Source organism: Copidosoma floridanum, unplaced genomic scaffold, assembly GCF_036245765.1.
Source record: "Copidosoma floridanum isolate Cflo_tuat_1 unplaced genomic scaffold, Cflo_Japanese_pri ptg000024l, whole genome shotgun sequence".
NCBI lineage: Eukaryota > Metazoa > Arthropoda > Insecta > Hymenoptera > Encyrtidae > Copidosoma > Copidosoma floridanum.
This window is the reverse complement of record NW_028321901.1, coordinates 3652025-3673576: the sequence shown is the minus strand read 5'-3', so window position 1 is coordinate 3673576 and position 21552 is coordinate 3652025. Positions and strand designations below refer to the sequence as shown.

At 29.6% G+C, this 21552-nt stretch overlaps 1 protein-coding gene across 2 annotated transcripts in view; it reads right to left on the bottom strand.

Annotated features, from left to right (window-relative positions):
* Nckx30C (solute carrier family 24 member Nckx30C) overlaps nt 1–21552 on the bottom strand; it is a 440887-nt gene that overhangs the window by 129181 nt on the left and 290154 nt on the right. For both annotated transcript variants that reach the window (XM_089595020.1, XM_089595021.1), the window contains exon 3: nt 11729–11982. In XM_089595020.1, coding sequence (XP_089451146.1) covers nt 11729–11982 — 254 coding nt within the window. The remainder of the gene's footprint in view (nt 1–11728; nt 11983–21552) is intronic.

Here is a 21552-nt window from a genome sequence, read left to right as displayed (position 1 = left end):
TACCAATAGTTGCAGTTTTGGCGCAAGTTATTTTAAATAGACTATAATATTGAAATTTTTTTTCAATCTAAGATTGTTTCCAGAAGTAATGAATATTCTTTACTACAACTAAAAATTAGAGAAAAATTTTTAACTATTGCAAATAAAAATTAATAGTCCTAAATAACGGCTGTTGAAATTTGGACTTTTTTATTTGAAAATTTTTGGAATTATCAGCCAATATTTGAAATTTATCGGAATTCTTTACAAATACTTTGGAGTATCTGAGATTTTTTAGAACCATGTAATATAATTTTGTATTTTTCAAATTACTTTCACTCCATGCATTCGAATTTTCTTCGGATAGTAGTTAAAATTAAATAATTAAAGATTGTTTATGAAAGTTATAATTTAATTTATTGCAAATGAACTTATTTTCATTACAGATACTGCGTTTGACTGATTGCCTATAACGTATAATACATTTTAAACTAATCTTTATACTTTTCCTACTAAAGTACTTCTTTTCGAGCTATCACAAATCAAACAAGAAAAAATAGGGTTCAAATGAAATCAAATAAAAAATAAAAAAAAATATTTTCAAAATTGACGGTATGCAATGCAACGATATTCAAAGAATTTGAAAAAAAGATAACTCCATCATCAAACTAGTTAATGGATCTTGAATACCTCATTGTCTAATATGTGACTTATAGATACTGTGATTCTAAAGATAACCGTATTATTTTTCTATCCTATAGAAATTATGCATCAAACATCTCGTATTTTTAAAATATGCTTAATACATTCAAGCCTACCATATTCAATACGATTACTAGTATTCATATTTTCCAGAGGATCATCAGAGGATCACTTAAATAATAAATCATATGGATTTAATATCTTGAGTGGATCTTTTGGCGAATAATTGAACAGTTAGTAAACTGCTATTAATTAAGTCATCTATTGATTTTTGTGAAGATATCTTTTTCCTTCCAAATAATCTTCCCCTGATTTTCTGATTAGAAATAAACATGCAGATTTATGTGAACATAAGTGTAAAAGATCTTCATTCAAAATTAACTTTGAGATTCTGGATTGAATCATGGACATAATCAACTTATTCTTACGTGTACACCCGTGGTTAATTGTTAATTCTTTCCTAGCATGACTGTACTTGTGACACCAATTTTAAAATTAAGCTTATGGTCTTGTAAGTAATGTAACACCATTGACATCTTTGTACATGAAGTCTGGGAAAGAATTGACAGCCCTGACGTGTACATTCTTAGCTGAGTTCTAACAAATTATAATCTCCAAATGCAAATACAGTAATTTACACACCAAAAAATAATAATGTATCTTTCTTACGTTATAAAATTACATCATAAAACTACGAGAACCGTGTAACAAATTCAAAGAAACGGGACGTGATTTTGACAAATTATAAAATCATGTCAAAAAATGAGATTTTGTTCTATTTGGAAACAATGTTGTATTTTTGTTGTATGAAAATATAAATTGTTATTCAAATTAAGTTCAAAAAACTTATAAAAATTATTTGATCTCATGACGTAATTTTATCACGTATCGATATCACGTCACGTTCTTCCTGATTTGTTACACCATTCACGTGATTTTTGTTGCAAAAAAGATACGTGATTATTTTTGAGTGGGCACAGTAAGTCCTGATGGATTGTAAAATTTTGAAGGCAAAATTTACGTAAACCAAGATAAAAATCAACTTAGAATTGAAGAAGTAAAATCCCATTTGGATTTGTGTCTTAAAAAAGATAAGAAAGCGGGAAAAATTTATCTAGCCAAACTTCGAAATTCAGCTAGCAACATGTTACCACTAATGTTCATATTCAAAAATTCAACTCAAAAGATTGTGTTACACATATACGTAATTCAATGCTCCATAGTGTAGGTTCATTTCTGTAACACCAAAAAGTAATTTATATGGTTTCATGAATTGAAATCTGTTCTATAATAATTGTTAACATACTTTAATAACGACAAAAAATATCAAATAAACTTACAATAATTTTAAATATTTGTCGATATTTTTCAATAACTATTAATAATTTTGAAAAAAAAGTCCAAATTCTAACAAAAATTATTTAAAAATATCGATCATTATCGAAAATTCTCAAAGACTCTCGAAAAAATTCGAATATTATTATACTCTACGTATAATAACTTGCCCATTTCGATGAGCGTGTGGCCCATATCTCACATGTATTCAGGGTAAGTCTCCTTATTAACAGCGTTTGGGGCTCTTTTTTACCTCTCGCCAGTTATTCGTAGTTTCTGATACCGTTCACTCTTACAAGAAAAGTAGAAGGATTTTTATCTCACAGAAGTTTCAAAAATATTAGACATTCTTTATCTTTGCTGACACTCCGTGGTACGGACGTGCATTTCTGGTAACTGAGATAATAGGTGTAGAAGGAAAGGAAAAATACAGGTTTTAAGCAGAACAATTTTTCTAGAGTCAATACTTTTTGTTTACGATACCTTTTCTTCTATGAAAAATGTATTTGGTATTATTTATTTATGTGGATACTTCAAAGGTGAGTAACTCCTATTCTTAAATCTGAAATAAGAGATCTCAGAGAACTGTGAAGACAGAGGTCATAAACATGACATTTTTCTTTTAGATGGGTGTATAAAAACTGCCAAGAAAGGAAAAAAAATTGTAATAAGTGTTGGTCTGAGTGTTTGATATAACAATGAGAAATTTATAACATTTGTAAAAAAAAATTATGAGTCAAAATAGTAGAAGTAATGATTATAATAAAATAAGTTTGACTATTCATGATAAATAACTTTATATTGTAATTAAAAGAAGTATAAAATTCATTCAGTTCTAACATGATAAATTATTAAGTTGATGTGAGCAAAATAAATATTTGTGTGTGTGTGTGCAAGTTATATTGCACCCATACATGTATCCACGCACTTTGCAATTCGGGCGTTCAATGATTGCATCTGGTCTTACAACTATAGTAAACATAGTAACGTATATTAGAACTGAAAATTTGGTTTGGCTACCATCATGGTTGTATAGTTAAAATATGTCACTCATTAGCAAAACTTTAAAAAAATAAGAAGTATTAAAAGTCTAAGCCGTAGGACAATCGCATTAAAGTGGTATTAAGGTACATAAAAGCTAATTTTTTTAACGATCTAGTTTTTGAAAGTTGTATGTGAAAGTGGCCCCCACTCAATAAAAGAACTATGTGGTAAGCCTTCTAAAAAAAATTAACGTGTTTAATTAAGTTAAAACTTTATTTTTGTCATAATTGCTTTATATATATGTTATACATAAATATACATATTCATTAACAAAAACATATAAAATTTTATTTCTGTCTTAAAACCTTTATTTTGTATTCTGAAATAGATAACCGGATAAACATTTGATTTAAATCATGCGATTGTTTTAGAAATGTTGAGATACATTTTTCTGAATGCATGTATACAGTTTTAATATGTTTTGAATATTATTTTAAAGAATAAAATTTATTTCTAGTTAAAAGTAGAAGTTTGCTATTATAGCGAAAATATTTGTTATTTGAAAATAAATATTCAAAGAGTTCTATGGACATGTATAAGCTAAAAGATAAAATAAGAGGCAGGCTGCATTTTTATAATAATATACATCCTTAAACATATTTATTCGAATAGTTACAATTGCACTCCATTAATAAGTAATTGACGATTAAAGGAACTGTAGTAAAGTTCAATCGTGGTAATTTATTGCTAAAATTTGTACAAAAATATTATATTGATGGTCTAACTCCACAAACGAGGACGGAGATTCTGTCTCTTCATGGTTTGATAGTGCTCTGTAAGATAACTCATGAAAATTAACCACCTTAACGAAGCAGTGCATACACGATTTTTATTGTAACTTTAGTTTGAATTAATAAAATGTATGTATGTATTACTATCATGGCATAAATAAACAAACAAATACAAAAGTATATCTGGAGTTTAATGATTATGTTATTATAAGAACTTCAGCGCACCAGGGACTATGTAGTCATGTATATATTGAAATGAAATGTATAAAAATGAGCTTTCAAAATATATTTTAGAGTATTATGTATGAGAAACATTTCCATTTATAAAAAGTTCTACTGAGTTCTTCAATTGAAATTGTGTGGGGAGTCAGTGAAGGTCAGGACACTAAACGGTATTAGTTAAAATCGGTGAAGAACAATAATGTAGAGCACTAATCAAAATCAGCAAGTACACTGGAGAGTCAACAGCAGTGAGGCAGAGAGAACTCAACAGAATATCTTTGACACTCTCTTTTGATGTGCCATACTGCTCACTATTGAAATGTACGATCATAAAATTGACTGCTTCTTCAAGTTGATCCGTGACAGAACATGGAAAATGTATAACACATGGCTGTACTCCTGGAATGTGTAATAAATGAATCCATATAAGGAATTCCATTCCTAATTTGTATTTACATGTTCCAAAAAAAATCTTTTTTTTCAAAGCACACTCTAGAACCAATTTTTTCTCATTCTATGTACCCTGTCAAATAAGGGAAAAATTGTGAGCAAGCATTTTAAAGATTGTGACACTGCTTTCCACCCCACTGAAGATTTTGAATACTGGTTTTTTAACGTCAAAAAGACAGACAAAACTTCAAAATATTAGAAACTGGTTGAACCGTACCAGGTTTTAAAAAAATCTTATTTTTTCGGATTTTGTAGGCGTTTAAAAACATTAATCCCCCTAAACCTATGCATAACCTTAAAATGTAAATAATTTAAGGTAAATTTATTCATCTCAAGCCTCGCCATAAACTGCAGTACCAATAATTGGTGTGAGAATGTATTATTTTACCTCGAAAATCCTCTCTCAGAGGTTTTGTAGGTCACTGATTATGGATTAGAAGTCTATTTGCAAGCAGGGGTAGTTTGAACCCCTCGAAATCACCCCCACTTGCAGTAAATCATGAAAAAATTTATAATTTACATCCAAAATCGTTTTACAGGAGCTTTCGAGGTCGTTGATCACAATTCCGAGGTTCACTTGTGTGTAGGGGTAGTTTCAACCCCTAAAATCACCCTCACTTTCAGGAAATCCTAAAAATGCTACTATTAAACCTTGGAAGTACTCTCTCTAAGAACCATAAAGAACTTGTTTAAATATCGCTAATTAGAAGAGTCAAATGGCATCGAAACCACCCCTGAATACAAATGGACCTTGAATGATCAGCAACCTTGAAAACTCCTGAGAAACGACTTTGGAGGCTAGGGTATAAATTTTTTAGTGATTTCTTAAAAGTGGGGGTCATTTCAGAGGTTGAAACTACTCCTGTTTGTGAATAGACCTCTGATTTGTGATTAGTGATCTCAAAAATCCCCGAGAGAGGATTTTTGAGGTAAAATACCACATTTCTATAACAATTTTAGGTACTGCAATTCATGAGGATGCTTTAGACAGGTCAATTCACCTTAAATTATTTACATTTCTAGGTACCTAATGAAAAAGTTAAGGGTGATTTATGTTTTTCAAGTGTCAACATAATGTGGGGAAATAAGTTTTTTTTTAACCTGGTGCGATTTAACAAGTTCCTGACATTTTACGGTTTGTTCCGGCTTTTTCACTTTATGAAATCAGTATTCAAAATCTTTGGTGGGGTGGAAAACAGTGTCACAAGCCCTTAAATGCTTGTACACAATTTTTTTCTTATTTCTGAGGTTATATAGAATGAGAAAAAAATCGGTTTTAGTGTGTGCCTCGAAAAAAAATTCTTTTTCTTGGAACGTGTAAATCCAAATTAAAAACGGATTTTATTATGTACCAATGTCACGAAAATTGGCATTTACATTGCTTTAAGTAAACAAACACGCAGATTTCTACCGCGCAACCTGCGAAAGAAAAAAAAGTTTGAGGGAAACAGAAAAATTCTTTAGGAGTAACATCATTATATACCTTACGTATTGTAGCAAACACATACATGGTAAAACAAAAATGTATACATATTAATATAAAATCAACATTCTTTGCAACGATGTACTTTAAATGTACAAATGAAGCCACACTCTCTACTTACCGTACTAAACAATTGAATCTTGATACTAGATTGTATTACAGCAAGCGTTATCAGAACATGTTCAAATAATGATACTGCATGGGCTTTTATATGTATGCTTAACGTTTAAGTTCAGCAAAATAAAATAAAAGAGTTATGTTAAATTTGATAAGAGTGAGCATAAATCTTTGTTATTAAAAGATATTAAGTGAAATCACAAGAGTTAAAGGCAAACAATATTAGCTTTGTATTATGATGATCTTAATGGCAAAATACAAAAAATATAATTAACTATTATGGCAAAAATAGAAAAAGATCTTCAGAAATTATCTTAGAAAGATAGAAGATTCGTTATCTAGAATATTAAATTTTTTCCTTGATCGTGGGACCTATTTTGAATATATTGTGTAAGAACGTAGAAGCAAGACTAATTTTTTTCTCATTATGTTTATTACGTATAACTTCCTATAATTTAAAAGTAATTGAAAGATATTACAGCTTATTTTTAGTCAACCAATGATTTGAAATAATTGTCTTACTCATGTTTATCAAGTCTCAGAATATTTGTTAAATTGTCTGTATCAACAAGAACAAGAAAATTTAAACTACAAAATCTTAAGCTATTCATGAACTAGGCTATGGATGAAATGAAGTGGTAAATAATGGCTCACTTACTGCCATTATCGATCATCTACTCAGATAATTCTGTTCTTAATTCTTGACAGGAAAAATATAGTCTTGAGGTAACAATCCCTGTTGTTGCGGTCCAATAAAAACCAATAAAATTTTACAATGGGATTTTTCTATTAGTTTCTTATCGGTATTTGCACCCGTAAATCCAAATAAAATCCGAAATGGTTAAAAATAGATTTTCTATATCATTTATTATAACTAGGACATGATTGAACAAAAATAAATTGACAAATTTTTGTCATACCATCCGGATGGTAACATCAAAACGGGGGGATTAGAGTATTTTATATGTAAATTGAAAGAAAAGTTAGTTATTAATTTTTATTAGAATTTTGTAAAAAATACTTTAGTCCCCCCGTTTTGGTGTTACCATCCGGATGGTATGACATAAATTTGTCAATTTATTTTTGTTCAATCATGTCCTAGTTATAATAAATGACATAGAAAATCTATTTTTGACCATTTCGGATTTTATTTGGATTTACGGGTGCAAATACCGATAACAAACCAATAGAAAAATCCTATGGTAAAATCAATGAACTTTTTGTTGGTTTTTATTGGACCGCAACAATAGGGATAGTATTTACTCATGACTTTTTATTACTGTTAGTTAACAAGGATAGTTTAACGTCTTTCGGATACTGCGACCCATGAATTGTGTCATATTTCCCAAAATGCTTGTAAGGTTAAGTTATAATCATTATTATAATCATTGCATCTTTTTAAAATCAGGAACTAATAAGAAAATTTTCTGTACACTATTGGAGAAAGGGTTATTCGTTAGCCAGTCAAACATGCAAAAATTGTTACATGCTCAAGAAAACATACAGTCTAAAAAATCCAAGTGGTATTACTTTTATCATAAGTATCTAGTTTCAAGTTATCATTAAAAGTATTAAATGCTAAAAAAATACCTTTTACTGCACTTTATTGGCTATGACAAATACGTTGTTAGAAATTTTTTTGTAATGTGCACACATAATCTCTGATTATTTATCGGAAGTATCTCTAATACAGTAGCTATTAAAACTATCCATGTAATGTCTATTGAAATCTTGATTTTATAAATTATTAAATGCTCTTTAATTTTTTTACTTTTAAGCTTTGTGTACATGTGAAGAAAGAACGGTCACTTACTTGAATAAGTGCTTACACTATGTAGTACAGCTTCATGTGATGTGCTTGTAACCTACTTACAATTTGTTGTAGTTTATAGTATATTACTAACTAAATTTATGAGAGAAAAATAAAAATTGCAATGATGACACACTCAACTATCAGTTTCTTGACAGTCATAACAATTAGTTTTCCCATTTATCTTCTAATGCTCAAGTTAGCTCATTAACCTCTTACTTATTAACTTTCACATTCTTGACAGTATTTTTAATTTTACTATTCATATTTTTCATGGATAGTAAGATAATAAATATTAAATGCTATCTAGATTACAAAATGCTCTTTACTATCTATAACATGTGAATTATGAAACAGCAAAAAATCATGACTATATTTTAAACTTTTCGGATAAGTTATTTCTTTTAAATCTTGATTGTACATTGTACTTTATTAAATTTTTTTTTCCTCTTAAAATTTCGTATGAAGCTTCGTTTTTGCAAGTCTTTCCACTTTTCACTCAAATTTTAGAGTTTCAGACATGCAATCTATCTTTATCTTTTTTAAATATTTTCTTATAGTTAAGATACCTAGATAAAAAAATGTCTTATCCTAGGACCCATCTAATATAATTGATTTTCATTTTCAAAGATTTGAGAGTAGAATTTATAATTAAAAGTAAAATATATATCATTCAATAAAAATTTTGTCTAAGTTGTTACATTATTGAATGATATTATAGACGCTTGAAGAAGGTTACTGGCTCGTCTCTCTAGACTTTGTACAGTCAGTTTGCACGACATAGTTGTAAAAAAAGAAACTACGTCAAGCAACACCTATACATAATCGTTTTATAGAATAACTATAAAACAATTTCTTGTGTTTTTTTTCTTTTTTTTTTTTTCAATAAAAAAATTATTAAATAAACTTAAAAAAAATTTTTTTTCTCAAACATAGACTGTATCTCACTTTTTGACAATTGTATAATACTTACTTTAAAATAAATTCATATTATTAAGTTGCTTCAGCACTGCTTTCACGTTATGTAACAAGTTCATAAAAACATATTATTTGGTACCCTTGGGATTTGTTACTATTGGCGTCGAACCTACCGTGTGTGACGTCATCAGTAATGACGTCACTACCGACTCGTTGTAGGGAAAATACGTTAGCAGCATAGGGGCGGAGTAAGGTTTTATTTATTTTCTCGACAACAAAGGTAAGAATCAATGTGATTTTTATTGTGATTTGCAAAGTGATGAAAATCCCTTAACATAAAATTTTGAAAGTTTAATAATTATAGTGACAAGAGTAATATCTATGTAAAAGTCCCTCATAACCTCTCCCAATATTTGTTTGTATTTCCAGTAACGTGCAAAGTCCATCAATTATCAATGCATCTGCCTATGTCTGCAATTTGTCAATTTTGAAAGTGCACCATTTCCAGTCGGAATTATGTTGAAGGAGAAAAGTTGCTGAACGCTAATCATATTTTAAAGTGCGGGAAAATGTCAGAGATGGGAAATGTCATTCGCATTACAGCTTATTGCCTTTAAACGACTGATATAAATGGAAAACCACATGAAATCAGAGGAGAAATATTGTTAGATGGCAGTATAAAATCTTTTTTGTGTTCCTGCGAGGCTGGATTAAGTCAAAAATGCAAACACGTGCTGGCTGTTTTGCTATACTGCTGCAGGTAAAATTCAATGAATTTTTTTTTGTCATTTCAATGAATAATAATTTCCTAATTGAATTTTAGAAATGATATTGATGGACTTGAACAACTATCGTGTACTGATGTAAAGTGTGCCTGGCAAAAACCCCAAAAGAAAACTCTGGAGCAGTACAAAGCAACGAGGGTGAAGGCAGTTTTTCAGTAATTTATTCTTACATGTGCTTTGTGAGAGCATTCTATCCTGTATTCGCCAATATCTCCATGATTCGTTGACGCTGGTCTGCAGATAAATCTGAAGTATCGCAACCCCTTCGCGATGACGAGTAACACTCATGATCCTTCACCCTCGTTGCTTTGTACTGCTCCAGAGTTTTCTTTTGGGGTTTTTGCCAGGCACACTTTACATCAGTACACGATAGTTGTTCAAGTCCATCAATATCATTTCTAAAATTCAATTAGGAAATTATTATTCATTGAAATGACAAAAAAAAATTCATTGAATTTTACCTGCAGCAGTATAGCAAAACAGCCAGCACGTGTTTGCATTTTTGACTTAATCCAGCCTTGCAGGAACACAAAAAAGATTTTATACTGCCATCTAACAATATTTCTCCTCTGATTTCATGTGGTTTTCCATTTATATCAGTCGTTTAAAGGCAATAAGCTGTAATGCGAATGACATTTCCCATCTCTGACATTTTCCCGCACTTTAAAATATGATTAGCGTTCAGCAACTTTTCTCCTTCAACATAATTCCGACTGGAAATGGTGCACTTTCAAAATTGACAAATTGCAGACATAGGCAGATGCATTGATAATTGATGGACTTTGCACGTTACTGGAAATACAAACAAATATTGGGAGAGGTTATGAGGGACTTTTACATAGATATTACTCTTGTCACTATAATTATTAAACTTTTAAAATTTTATGTTAAGGGATTTTCATCACTTTACAAATCACAATAAAAATCACATTGATTCTTACCTTTGTTGTCGAGAAAATAAATAAAACCTTACTCCGCCCCTATGCTGCTAACGTATTTTCCCTACAACGAGTCGGTAGTGACGTCATTACTGATGACGTCACACACGGTAGGTTCGACGCCAATAAGGCCGTTTTAACTTTTACTATCAGATTATTTCATTGATTTTCTTTACGAGTTTTTTGTTTTTTTATATGTACCATTGTAAGATTAATCGTTTTCGACACATAGGTGTATCCCCTTAAACTTTAACTAATTTTGATATAATTTTACTTAAAGCTACTAGACGACAATGCTTGATAAGATTAATATTTTGTTAACACTATTTTGAATAACACCAGTTATATCCATATCTTATAATTATGTTTTGAACAAAAAATTGTTTATCTCAGCTGACATACTTTACCCGCTTTTTCTAAGAAATTTTTAATAAATGAAACTAGTTTTAGAAAGGCAACCTTGCTAATTTTTTTTAGTAAAATTCCTATTACTCATATTACTTTAATATTTTTATTTGTACTTTTACTCACAACTTTGCTGTTTGTAAGATAATAGTAGACATAGTTGATGTTTTTGAAGCTGGCAAGTAGGCTTAATCTTAATGAATGAAAACTTTTGTCACTGACTTTTTTCTTACTCTTGATCAATATTTCTTACTTAATTAAACAAAGATAACAAATGAAAGAAAAAATTAAAATGATTCATAAAGCAATGGAGCTTGTGTGCACACTACACTTTATCCTCGCACTACCGTAGAATATCCGAGTAATGTAATTAAATACCTGCTAAGATTAATCTTTTGTTTTTTTAAAATACTAAGCAGAAATAAACACATTGTTTATTTATGTTGTTAGCTCTTAATCAAAGACTGACTAAAAACAGAATGGTAAGCGATCTGACTAAGCAGAAAAGTGCAGTCTCACTCGTATAAAAATTAGTATATTTTCGAAATGGACAACTTATTTTATAAAGACGTATATTTATAAGAAATATAAGTTTTAGTCATTGCATTTAGGTATAAGTTACTAATTCTTCAATTTTGTAAGCATCGAATAATTAAGGTATCTTAAGAATCTAAGATGCTTCAATTTTGCAATGCTGTTCATACAAAGAGCTCAGTTTCTGTTAAAGATTGGAGTAATAGTGTTTATTTAAGTGATGAACTGATTCTATTTTATTAATAAAAAGTTTATTAAAACACCACTCTACTTACCGACTCTAATCCTGAATCATTGCCAATGGAAATTTGTCCATTTAGTATGTACTGTACTCCTGAAATAGATCCTGACTGTACTGAAGTGGTACTTTTTGCAGCCTCTTGTAATTCGAAAATTAACTCGTTAGAACCACTGTTAACGTACGTTGCTGATGCTGAAGTTGCCTTGCCATTTTGTGATTTTGTAACATCTAATAACACTTTTAACGATGCGATTGCATGTAATTGTGTAGCTTTTTCATCTATTTCACCTAAAATAACTATATAATTAAACACCAACTCAAGAACAAAAAAGGAAAGTGAATATTAAAATTTTGGAATAAATTTTTTTTGTTATTTTTTAAGTATTATAAGGTTCAAGACAACATCTGTGGACAGATTTTTAAATTTTAGTGCTTTATTTTTATAATTAAGGGACTTTTAATTATCAAGGCTTACAAACTAATGTATATCTTAAGCATAACAAGGAAAAGACTTTGTAGTGCAGAAGCAGTGTCTGCTATATAATTAATAAATTTAAGTATAAACTCTTAATAGTAACTGAAATGTGATTACAAAAAATGCAATAAAAATATTGCTGAAAGTTATAATGATTAGTTATTCACGTTACTAGTGCGCCAAAGAAGATTTTCAGCTCAAGTTGTGATTGATGCGCACAAGTGGCCAAAGTTGCTGGGAACGAGTGCCTGTTAAGCACGGCATGGCACGAGTTACTGACATCGGCCATGAGTGCGAATCAATAACACGAGTGCGGGACATCGTCCACACGAATTACGTACAAGATTTTTTGTAATATGTGTAAAAAAATTAGTATAAATTTTAAAACAAGTAATTGAAATGTAAGTTTAAACGCTCAGCGTCAAACTTAATAGTATGATTCTAACGAGCACACTACTAGCTGAGGAGTTGTTTCTCATTTCAATAGTCAGTATGGTTGTTGGCTTCAAGCACTTCGCATCGTAAACAGCCTTAGTTATAAGTCTTGTACGTTGTAAAGTACAGTTTGCTTAGTAATCGACAATTGTATAGATTCAGGTTAGTGTTAAGTGTTTATGTTTACTATTAAGTTTATTGTAATAATCATGTAAATATGTTTTTATACAGTTTTGTTAACTGCATCTGTTTTTATCTGAATTATTTGTTGAATCATTTATAGTCAAAGTTTTAACTTATAAACTTACAAATTTATACATTGGAGAGAAAGGCAAATCAAATGCTTCATCTCAGAACCTGGCGCCGATTCCAAAAGCACTGTGGTAAAAGTGAAAACTATACAGCTGGAGGGTCAAGAGAAAGTTTTTTTATTTCCAAAAAACAAAAGGACCCGTGATCATCATGTAAAACTCTTTAATACAATCGTGGCTAAGAATGTCGCTAAAAGTTTAAAAACTTGAAATGAATTTCGCAACGTGATAGTGACCTTGACTGAAGAGCTGCAAGCTGTTTATTTAGACACAGAAGGTAATGTTGTGTTGAATGATGAGTATTTAGAAGAAGTTAGCACAACATTTATAGATATGACTAATACCAGCATCCAGGAAACAAGCAGCCGTAGTCTAGCGAAAGATATCGTGTTGAAGAAATTTAATGGTGAAAATTTTAAAGTGTCTTCTTGGTGGACTATGTTCGTTCAGGAATGTAACCGAGTGAGAATAATTTAAAATAAATATGCTGAATTATTCAGGTTATTTTTAGAAAAATCAGAGTTAGAACGGTTTAATGTTTCCTTAAAACAAAACGGTCTATCCAATAATTGGAAAGTTTGAAATAATAGCTTTATAGAAACTTTCTTAGTGCAATCGTAGACAGACATTGCCTATGCCTATGAGTTTTAATTTCTGGATTGCTCGTTATTAGAGTATGCTTTGAAGAATGCATGAAGAAGTTTATTATTAGAAATTAATGATTACATTGCTCTCAGTAGTCAAATTGATTTAATAGTTATCAAATTGCCAAAATTTTTACAAACTAAGTCAAAGAGAAAAACAATCTTAAATATGGAAGACTTTATGTCTAAATTAAAACATTTTGGGATTTTAAGTGCAGAGAACAGTTCAAAGAAGAGTGAAAAATACTCAAAACCATTTAAACCATGTAATATATGTGAAAAGTTAGGTTCTAAAGAAAAATATCACCCGGAAGAAAAGTGCAGCCTTAAAGATAGACAAAGTCGAAATACTTGAAATGATAAGATTAGGATTGTAAATAATGTAGCCTGCGACAATTTAATAGCAAGCACCGAAGAGGCAAAAAACGAATATAGTTGTCGCACTTATTAGATTAAAAATTTTTGTTAATGATTCTTTAGCTATAGGTTTAGATGATTCTGGAGCGAATATATCATTGATTAGTCAAAAATTTTTTAACAAGTTAAATAATGTCAATAAAATTATGAGTGGGGGAACAAACCTCAAAGGCATAAATGGAGTAACAAAATACGGGGTACGGTTGAGTTAAAAGTTAAAAATTTGTAACATACAAGACAATTTTTCATCCTTTATAGTGAAGAATAATTTCTTCAATGAGAATACATTAATAAATTTGGATTTAGTTTAAAAGTTTAAATTGTGTCAAGATAAAAATTAAAAAATTACTTTAAAATACTCTCAGATTAAAAACGAAGCTAAAGGGAAGAACGTTAGTATAAAAATAAACACGATTCAAAATTTGGTAAAAGAAACAGATAATAGAAAAGATATTCAAAACAAAATTAAAGAAAACAATAATCTTTTTGCAAATTAAAAAATTGATACAGGGAAAATTAAAGTTTATAAAGCCCTAATAAAATTGATAGAATATAAAAACATTTTAAGGAAGCCTTACAGATGCTTATTTCAAGACAGGATTGAGATTAAAAAGCAAGTAAGTGAATTGTTAAAAGCAGGTTTATTCGAAGAATCTTGTAGCCCATGTGCAGCCTCAGTTACCATGGTTTTTAAGAAAGAAGAAGAAAAAAGATCTTGCTTTTGTATAGATCTCAAGGAACTCAATAAAATTGTGGTGCAAGAAAGTCAACCATTTCCGAGAATCGATGATTTGACACTATGTGCTAGAAATTGCAAGTTCCTTAAAAAACTTAATAAATAAATTTGGCTTTCTGGTCAATACCGATACGTAAAAAGGAAAGACATAAGTTAGCATTTGTATAGCAGATTTAATTTGCATACAGACGTAAGTTAGCATAACACATCATGGTTATTGTCAGTGGAATTACCTACCGTATGGATTGCAAGTTCTGAAGATAAATCAGTGATAAGAATAGCAAATTTTTTACATATTATAGAAATTAAAAATGATCAAAAGTTGATTAAATTAGCTAATACAGGTGGAATAGAGAATGAAATTGTATATAAAATACTCTAAAATAAAAAGAAAATTTAGATGACAGAATAACTAAGCATTTCAATCATAAAAAAAATTCAATTGGAACAGGGACACATAGGCATTAAACAAATGATTCTAACAACATGCCACAAGATTTATTTCAAAAATATGTATAAAACAAATAAAAAATGTTTGCAATAGCTGTGGAACATATGTTAAAAAGAAATAAAGAATAGAAGGTTTTAAAGCTCCATAGTAACAGCTGGGACCAGCTGAAAGACTCTTGAAGTAATGTTAATGGATACTATTAGAGGTCTAAAAGAAAGAAGTACCAAGAGATATCTGCACTTACTAATAGATCATTTTACTAGATTTGCATATATTTGCACATCTAAAACACAAGTATCTGATAATTTTATTAATTTAGTAAAAAAAATAAAACAGAACAATAAAATACAAACCATTTGAACAGATCAGTGTGCAGGAATAAACTCTGCACAATTAAAACAATTCACAAAAAGAGAAAATATATTATTAATTTTTACAGCTGTAGATTGTGTCTTTTCAAATGGCTTAAACGAAAGAACAAACCAGACCCTAGTAAACAAAATCAGATGTTAAATTTATGAAAGTAAAAAAAAGTCCTGGCCAACTATAGTAGAAAAATGCATAAAAGAATATAATAACACAATACATAGTTCCAATGATTTTACACCAAATGATTTGTAAATGTGTATTAATAATAACTTTTTCCTAAAAGACTTAAATGAAAATAATAATAAGAACAACTTAGAAGATAATAGAGAGTTAGCACTAGAAAGATCTAAAAAAAATACATGAATTAGTTTATTTTTGAAGTCGTACTTTTTTTTCAAGGTCCGTTCATCAAATTAAAAAAATCTTGTCGATTTTTATCAACTATTTAAAAGTATAGCATATAAAAAGTGTTATTAATACAATTATTTGTCTGATTAAAATGGTGACATTCACATCATCATTATTCTCATTATCATTAATGTCATTTAGACTGACACTAAACTTAATCATCGTATCTTCATCATCACTAGATCTTCTTCTTTTTTTATTTGTTTAATAAGCAATTTTGGAGTAAGAGTATCATCATAATAACTTTTAATTTTTTTATGACTTCTTTTATTTTCATTCTTTGATTGCATCATAATTTGAGAAGAGGATCCGTGATTTATTGAAAAGCCTCACTAAGTACTGTTTGAACCTTATCCTTTGAAAATTCAAATAATTTATACTTCTTTTTGATAGATTTTCTCGCCTTTACCAGCGGATAAAAAAATTTTTTTTTCTCTCTCGTTCATGTTGACACTTTGACGTTTCAGAGTACACTAATAAGTTGATCGGTATGTCTTATATTTACAGCAAAACTGTCGAAACCTTTTCAGTATTAGCCGTTGTTTATCTTTCTGTCCTTTTCCATAACAACGGAACTATATTTATAATGATTCTAACAGCTTAAGAATAAATCTTTCAACTAGCTACAGAACATGTCAGAATTTACGTGATTACCGTAAACATATTTTAATTTCAGTTCATATTGGCGATATAGAGCTAAAAGATCCCACTGCTCAAACTATCAGTGTTTCACTCCTGATACCCTCGTTTGCTGGCTTAATAACAACTGGTGCACTAGCTTATAATAAAGCTGGAAGATTAAGAAGTAAGAGGGGAAGTGAGGCTGCTTAATCAAAGACACCATAAAAACATGAGGACTCAGACTCTAACCTCATAAAACTGGATTACGTGTCTACTTAAAGCCATATGCTTAAAGAAGTTTGAACACAAAAGATGAAAAAAATCAAAGTTGCTAATCAAGCTTTAACCAACATTGATGTACTTAAATATACTAAAAAATTAGAAATTTTCAATTTTTCTAGGATATTTGTGCAAAACAACTTACCTTTAAACGAATGACAATATTGGTAAACTACTATTGTAAATCTTGACGACAAGAAAAGACCTGGAACTCTTAGGTAGTTTATAGACAATGTGGGTTACTTACATTGACAGTTGGGGCCATCTGCAGCCACCATTAAATTTGATGCTGTATTTAGGAGTTGACAAGTTTCATTGTAACTATCAAAAATATCTAGACCCTACTTCTTCAAGTTATGGTAATTTAAGTTTACAATTCTTATTAAGAAGATTGTCAAAAAGTATATCAGATAGAGGGAGAGTCAGAAATCCTTCATTTATTCTTCAACAGTCATGAAAGAAACATTGCACACCAGAGCTCAGTAGACAACGAACATATAAGCGATAACATATCAATGGAGAAGACAGCTGATATATCAAAAGCTAACGTATATGAATATTAAATTTTCAGAAGTCCAGGATTAAAAATGAAACACACTGGTGGAAACTAACTTGTATATCCTGTTTTTGTTGATTATAATGATATTAAACATGGAAGAGATTCTAAATATTTAGTCACTTGTCCCCTTTGATGAGTCCACTGCAAGCTACGAGATCCATGCTCATCTACTATACACATCAGCAACTTATGAAAATAGTAATAAAATCTGTGCATTAATTTAATAATAAAATCTGTGTCTGCCCTTGTCCCACAGTTTTTTAAATGTTTGTAGGAGATTAGTGAAATCAGATGGTAAAGCGACAACAGCAAGTGCTTAAACAACGCCCTCTGCCATATATTCAAAGAAATCAAGTATGAGATGAATACTATAGAGATAGATAAATGTTAGAATGTTGATCTGTTGACACTCATGAAAAATTGGCTCACGCATAGTTCTGATCAAGATATTATAACTAAAAATGCAGGTTAGCTTAGATTTTTAGAATAACTGCTGTAATTAATATGCAAAACTTTTTAAATTCACTGAATTATCCTTATAGTGATCTCAATCTTAATACAGCAAGAAATCAGTTTACATTGTTGCATGGTGTGTATCCTAATTTTCAGAGTACTGTTCAATACAGTCTAACGAGTGGATACGTTAAGAAACTCATTTAAAGTAGTGGTAACATATAAATGTTAATTAATAAGCAAGTAAAATTAACCTATTGACAGAATGAGCCTTCTTGGTTTTAATAAATAATAATGTTAATAATCAAACAAGTGCTATTAAGCACATGACCTACTGCTCGAGCAATTATGTTTATGACAATACACGTACTTTTAATGAAAGAGTACTTCAATTAAAATGGAAAGCAATGTTTCTTATTACACTAAATGCCTCAGTGCGCCAAATTATCTAATTGTAAATACATAAGTATAGTTGTTAACAAACGACAGCTGTTAATTAAATTACCAAGTGTAGACTAAAATCTTTTTGAGCTCGATAAATGTTAATGTAAATAAATAAATAAGCGCTTTTGGAATAAGCACAATTCTATGGAATCAGATCTCTGTCCTTGTGATTTGTTGATAAACATAAAACATACTAATACAAAGGGAAACTGTTTTCTATGGAAGACAAAAGGTAATGATAATGAGGTGCCAGTATTCAATGTTAATCTAGGAATATAAACTTTGCTTTTTTCCCGTTATTATGTCTGCTTCTATATAATACTTAAATAATTTTGTTATTTTTAATCTTGTGCCTCTATAGAAACCGTCTGATATACTTAAAGTTCTTATTAACATTACTAACGCATATATTTTCAATTTTTATTCGTGTGGTTGAAGACTTTCTCTAATATTATTTAAAAATTCTATTGGAAAATTAAAATTAATGCTATTATATGTTTTATTAACTCCTTTTTGAGTCACGTATTCTCTGCTGATAAAAATATACGTACATATATATATATATATATATATATATATACTAGTGCTAAGTATATACTCTACTGTTCGTGCCTAGAATTTCGTAAGGGAGGAGAGTTATTGATATACATCGTTACGCATTAGTTATATATTTATCAGTTAATTTTCACACTACCCAGAAGGTACTATTGTGGTACGTTGAGAGTTTTTTAAAACTCTCCGTTATATTCGGATAAAAAAGGTATATATAAACTTTACTAGTTTTGACAACTTTCATTCCACTCGAATATAATTGAAAAAAAACAGTCCTTTTATTTTTATATTTAATGGTAATAACTACTATAAAGTAACAAGAAATTTCATCAATAAAAAATACCATTATTTGTTTCAATATTCTTTGATTGTATAAGAAACACTTATTACGCAATGAAGCTTTTGATGAATTAGATAATCTAAGCAATAACTTTCTGTTTTTTTAAAAAAATAGTCAGAGATTATAATTTTTTTTCTAAAATAGCCAAATGAATATTCGCCATTCTGCGTGCATTGCGCGCTTACCCCCGGCGTAAAAGTTTGAAAGTTTTTTCTGTAAATCTTTAATTACTTGAAATTTATCTGTATTATTTTAAAATCATTTCTTTAAGAATATTACAAAACAGCAAATGTAAGAATTAATTTACTCGGTTATTTCTTAATATGAACAAAAATAAATATTGAAAATTTTTGCACATAAAACATTATTATTTATAAATTTCAAAAAATATTGTAAAATTTTCTCGTGGTCTCATTTTTCTTCAGAAATCGCTTTCTTCAATATTCTGAAATAAATAAAATAATTACATATTACCATATTTGTTAATATGGTAATATTAAATCAAATGTTAATATTTAAATTTTACTTACTTTCTTATGATATATCTTATCATGCCTTTTCAATGAATTATTTTCTTTCGCATTTAATGCAAATATCTTCATTATGTGGATTATGTGTTTTTATGTGTCTTTTTAATTGTGTAACTCTTTGAAATTCTTTCTGACAAATATGAGATTTTATTCTTTTTCCAAAAGTATGTTTTTTTATATGTTTTGTGAACTGATTTCTTAATTTTATAATTATATTACAAATATCACATTCAAAATTTTGATTCGTGTACTTCGTTTCATGAGTTTTTAAAACTTTTATACCAGCAAAGACATATAAGCAAGAATGACATTTCAGAATTAGCTTCTTTCTGTAAAATAATAGTATAGAAGTTAGCATTACCTCTACAATCTCATTTTAACCTAAATGAATATTTCTCTTTAAGTATTACTTAAAATAAGAAGACAAATTAACAACATTCTATCATTTAACAAGTATACATGACATAATGTATTTTTTTCTACGATGATAATTTTTGTTTAATAAATTTAATGATTTACAATATTACAATGCACCAATAATTATTTTATAACACGTATACGTTAAAGCAATAGGTAAGAGACAGTCAGGTTCTTTAAATTGAGATAATATATATATATATAAATATACACATAAAATATTAATACATCTAAAACACGTATAAATTCAAAATATACATTAAACAAGTATACATGTGCGTTGTTATAAATATTATCAGAATTTACGATTGAGTGCATGGAGTTCTATCTCTCTGTGGTTATGATAGAACTAAATTAAATGGGATATTCCCTTAACTTTTTAAATGAGGCAGTACTTCCATGGTTATAATTATTTAATAATTATGTAACGTTGTAGTTTAAACATGTAGTTGTATCATGTCATATATGTACGTATAAGAATCAACGAATGTTACATTGTTTTGAAATAACAGTAATACAAAAAAAGTCGAATGCACCGAGAACTTTATACTTATTAATGACTTCTAAAAATATGATAATCATTATATTACGATTTTTAATACATTATTTATTAAGATTATTACATAATTAAACATGGATTTTATGTTTTATTTATATCTTTAAAGTACATGTATTTTCCTCATTGGCAGTGTGGAAGAATAGATGAAAATAAATATCTTTAAAACTAAGTAAAATTAAAATTAATTGTTAATAGGGGTACCTTTTTAATAGGGTTAATAGTGTGGAAGGTCTGTGGACAGACAGGCAAAATTGTGTGGTGGGGCTGCGGGTGGGCTGTGGGGGGGGAGCTGTGGGACGTTTAAGGAAAAAGTTAAAAAATGTCAAATCAACGATGAAAACGGTCGAATTTTAACTTATTTGTAGGGTGGCCATGTGGGGGGTATGTGGGTGTCTGTGGAGTGTCTGTGGGGGGCTGTGGGGGGGGGATTATTGGAATGCCCCACACAAATAACTATATAATAAAGGGAGATACATATATATCTTAATATTTTTCTTTTAATGGGCAGCATATGATCTTCTTGGTTCTTCTCTTTTTTATATTGTGGTTGGGGATGTGGTTAGTTGTGGATCTGCACGAATTTTTTGGCTTGCCGGTTCCTCTGCGTTAGCCTGGGTGGCCGTCTGACACTTTGCCTCTACCAGTGCAAAGGTACAAATATCGCAGGAGTGTCGTGTGTTACGACGTTTACTGTCCATATAGGCAGTTGTTTATAGCCGTTTTCCAGAACTGTCCCAAGAGTCCACCCTTTTTTGATTGAGTATTCTGAACCCACTCCAGTGTCGTAGTGTTGGGGATGACCTACACCGTTACTGTGGACTGCCTATGCCATGGCACCTTTCTCACCCTAGTGGTTAA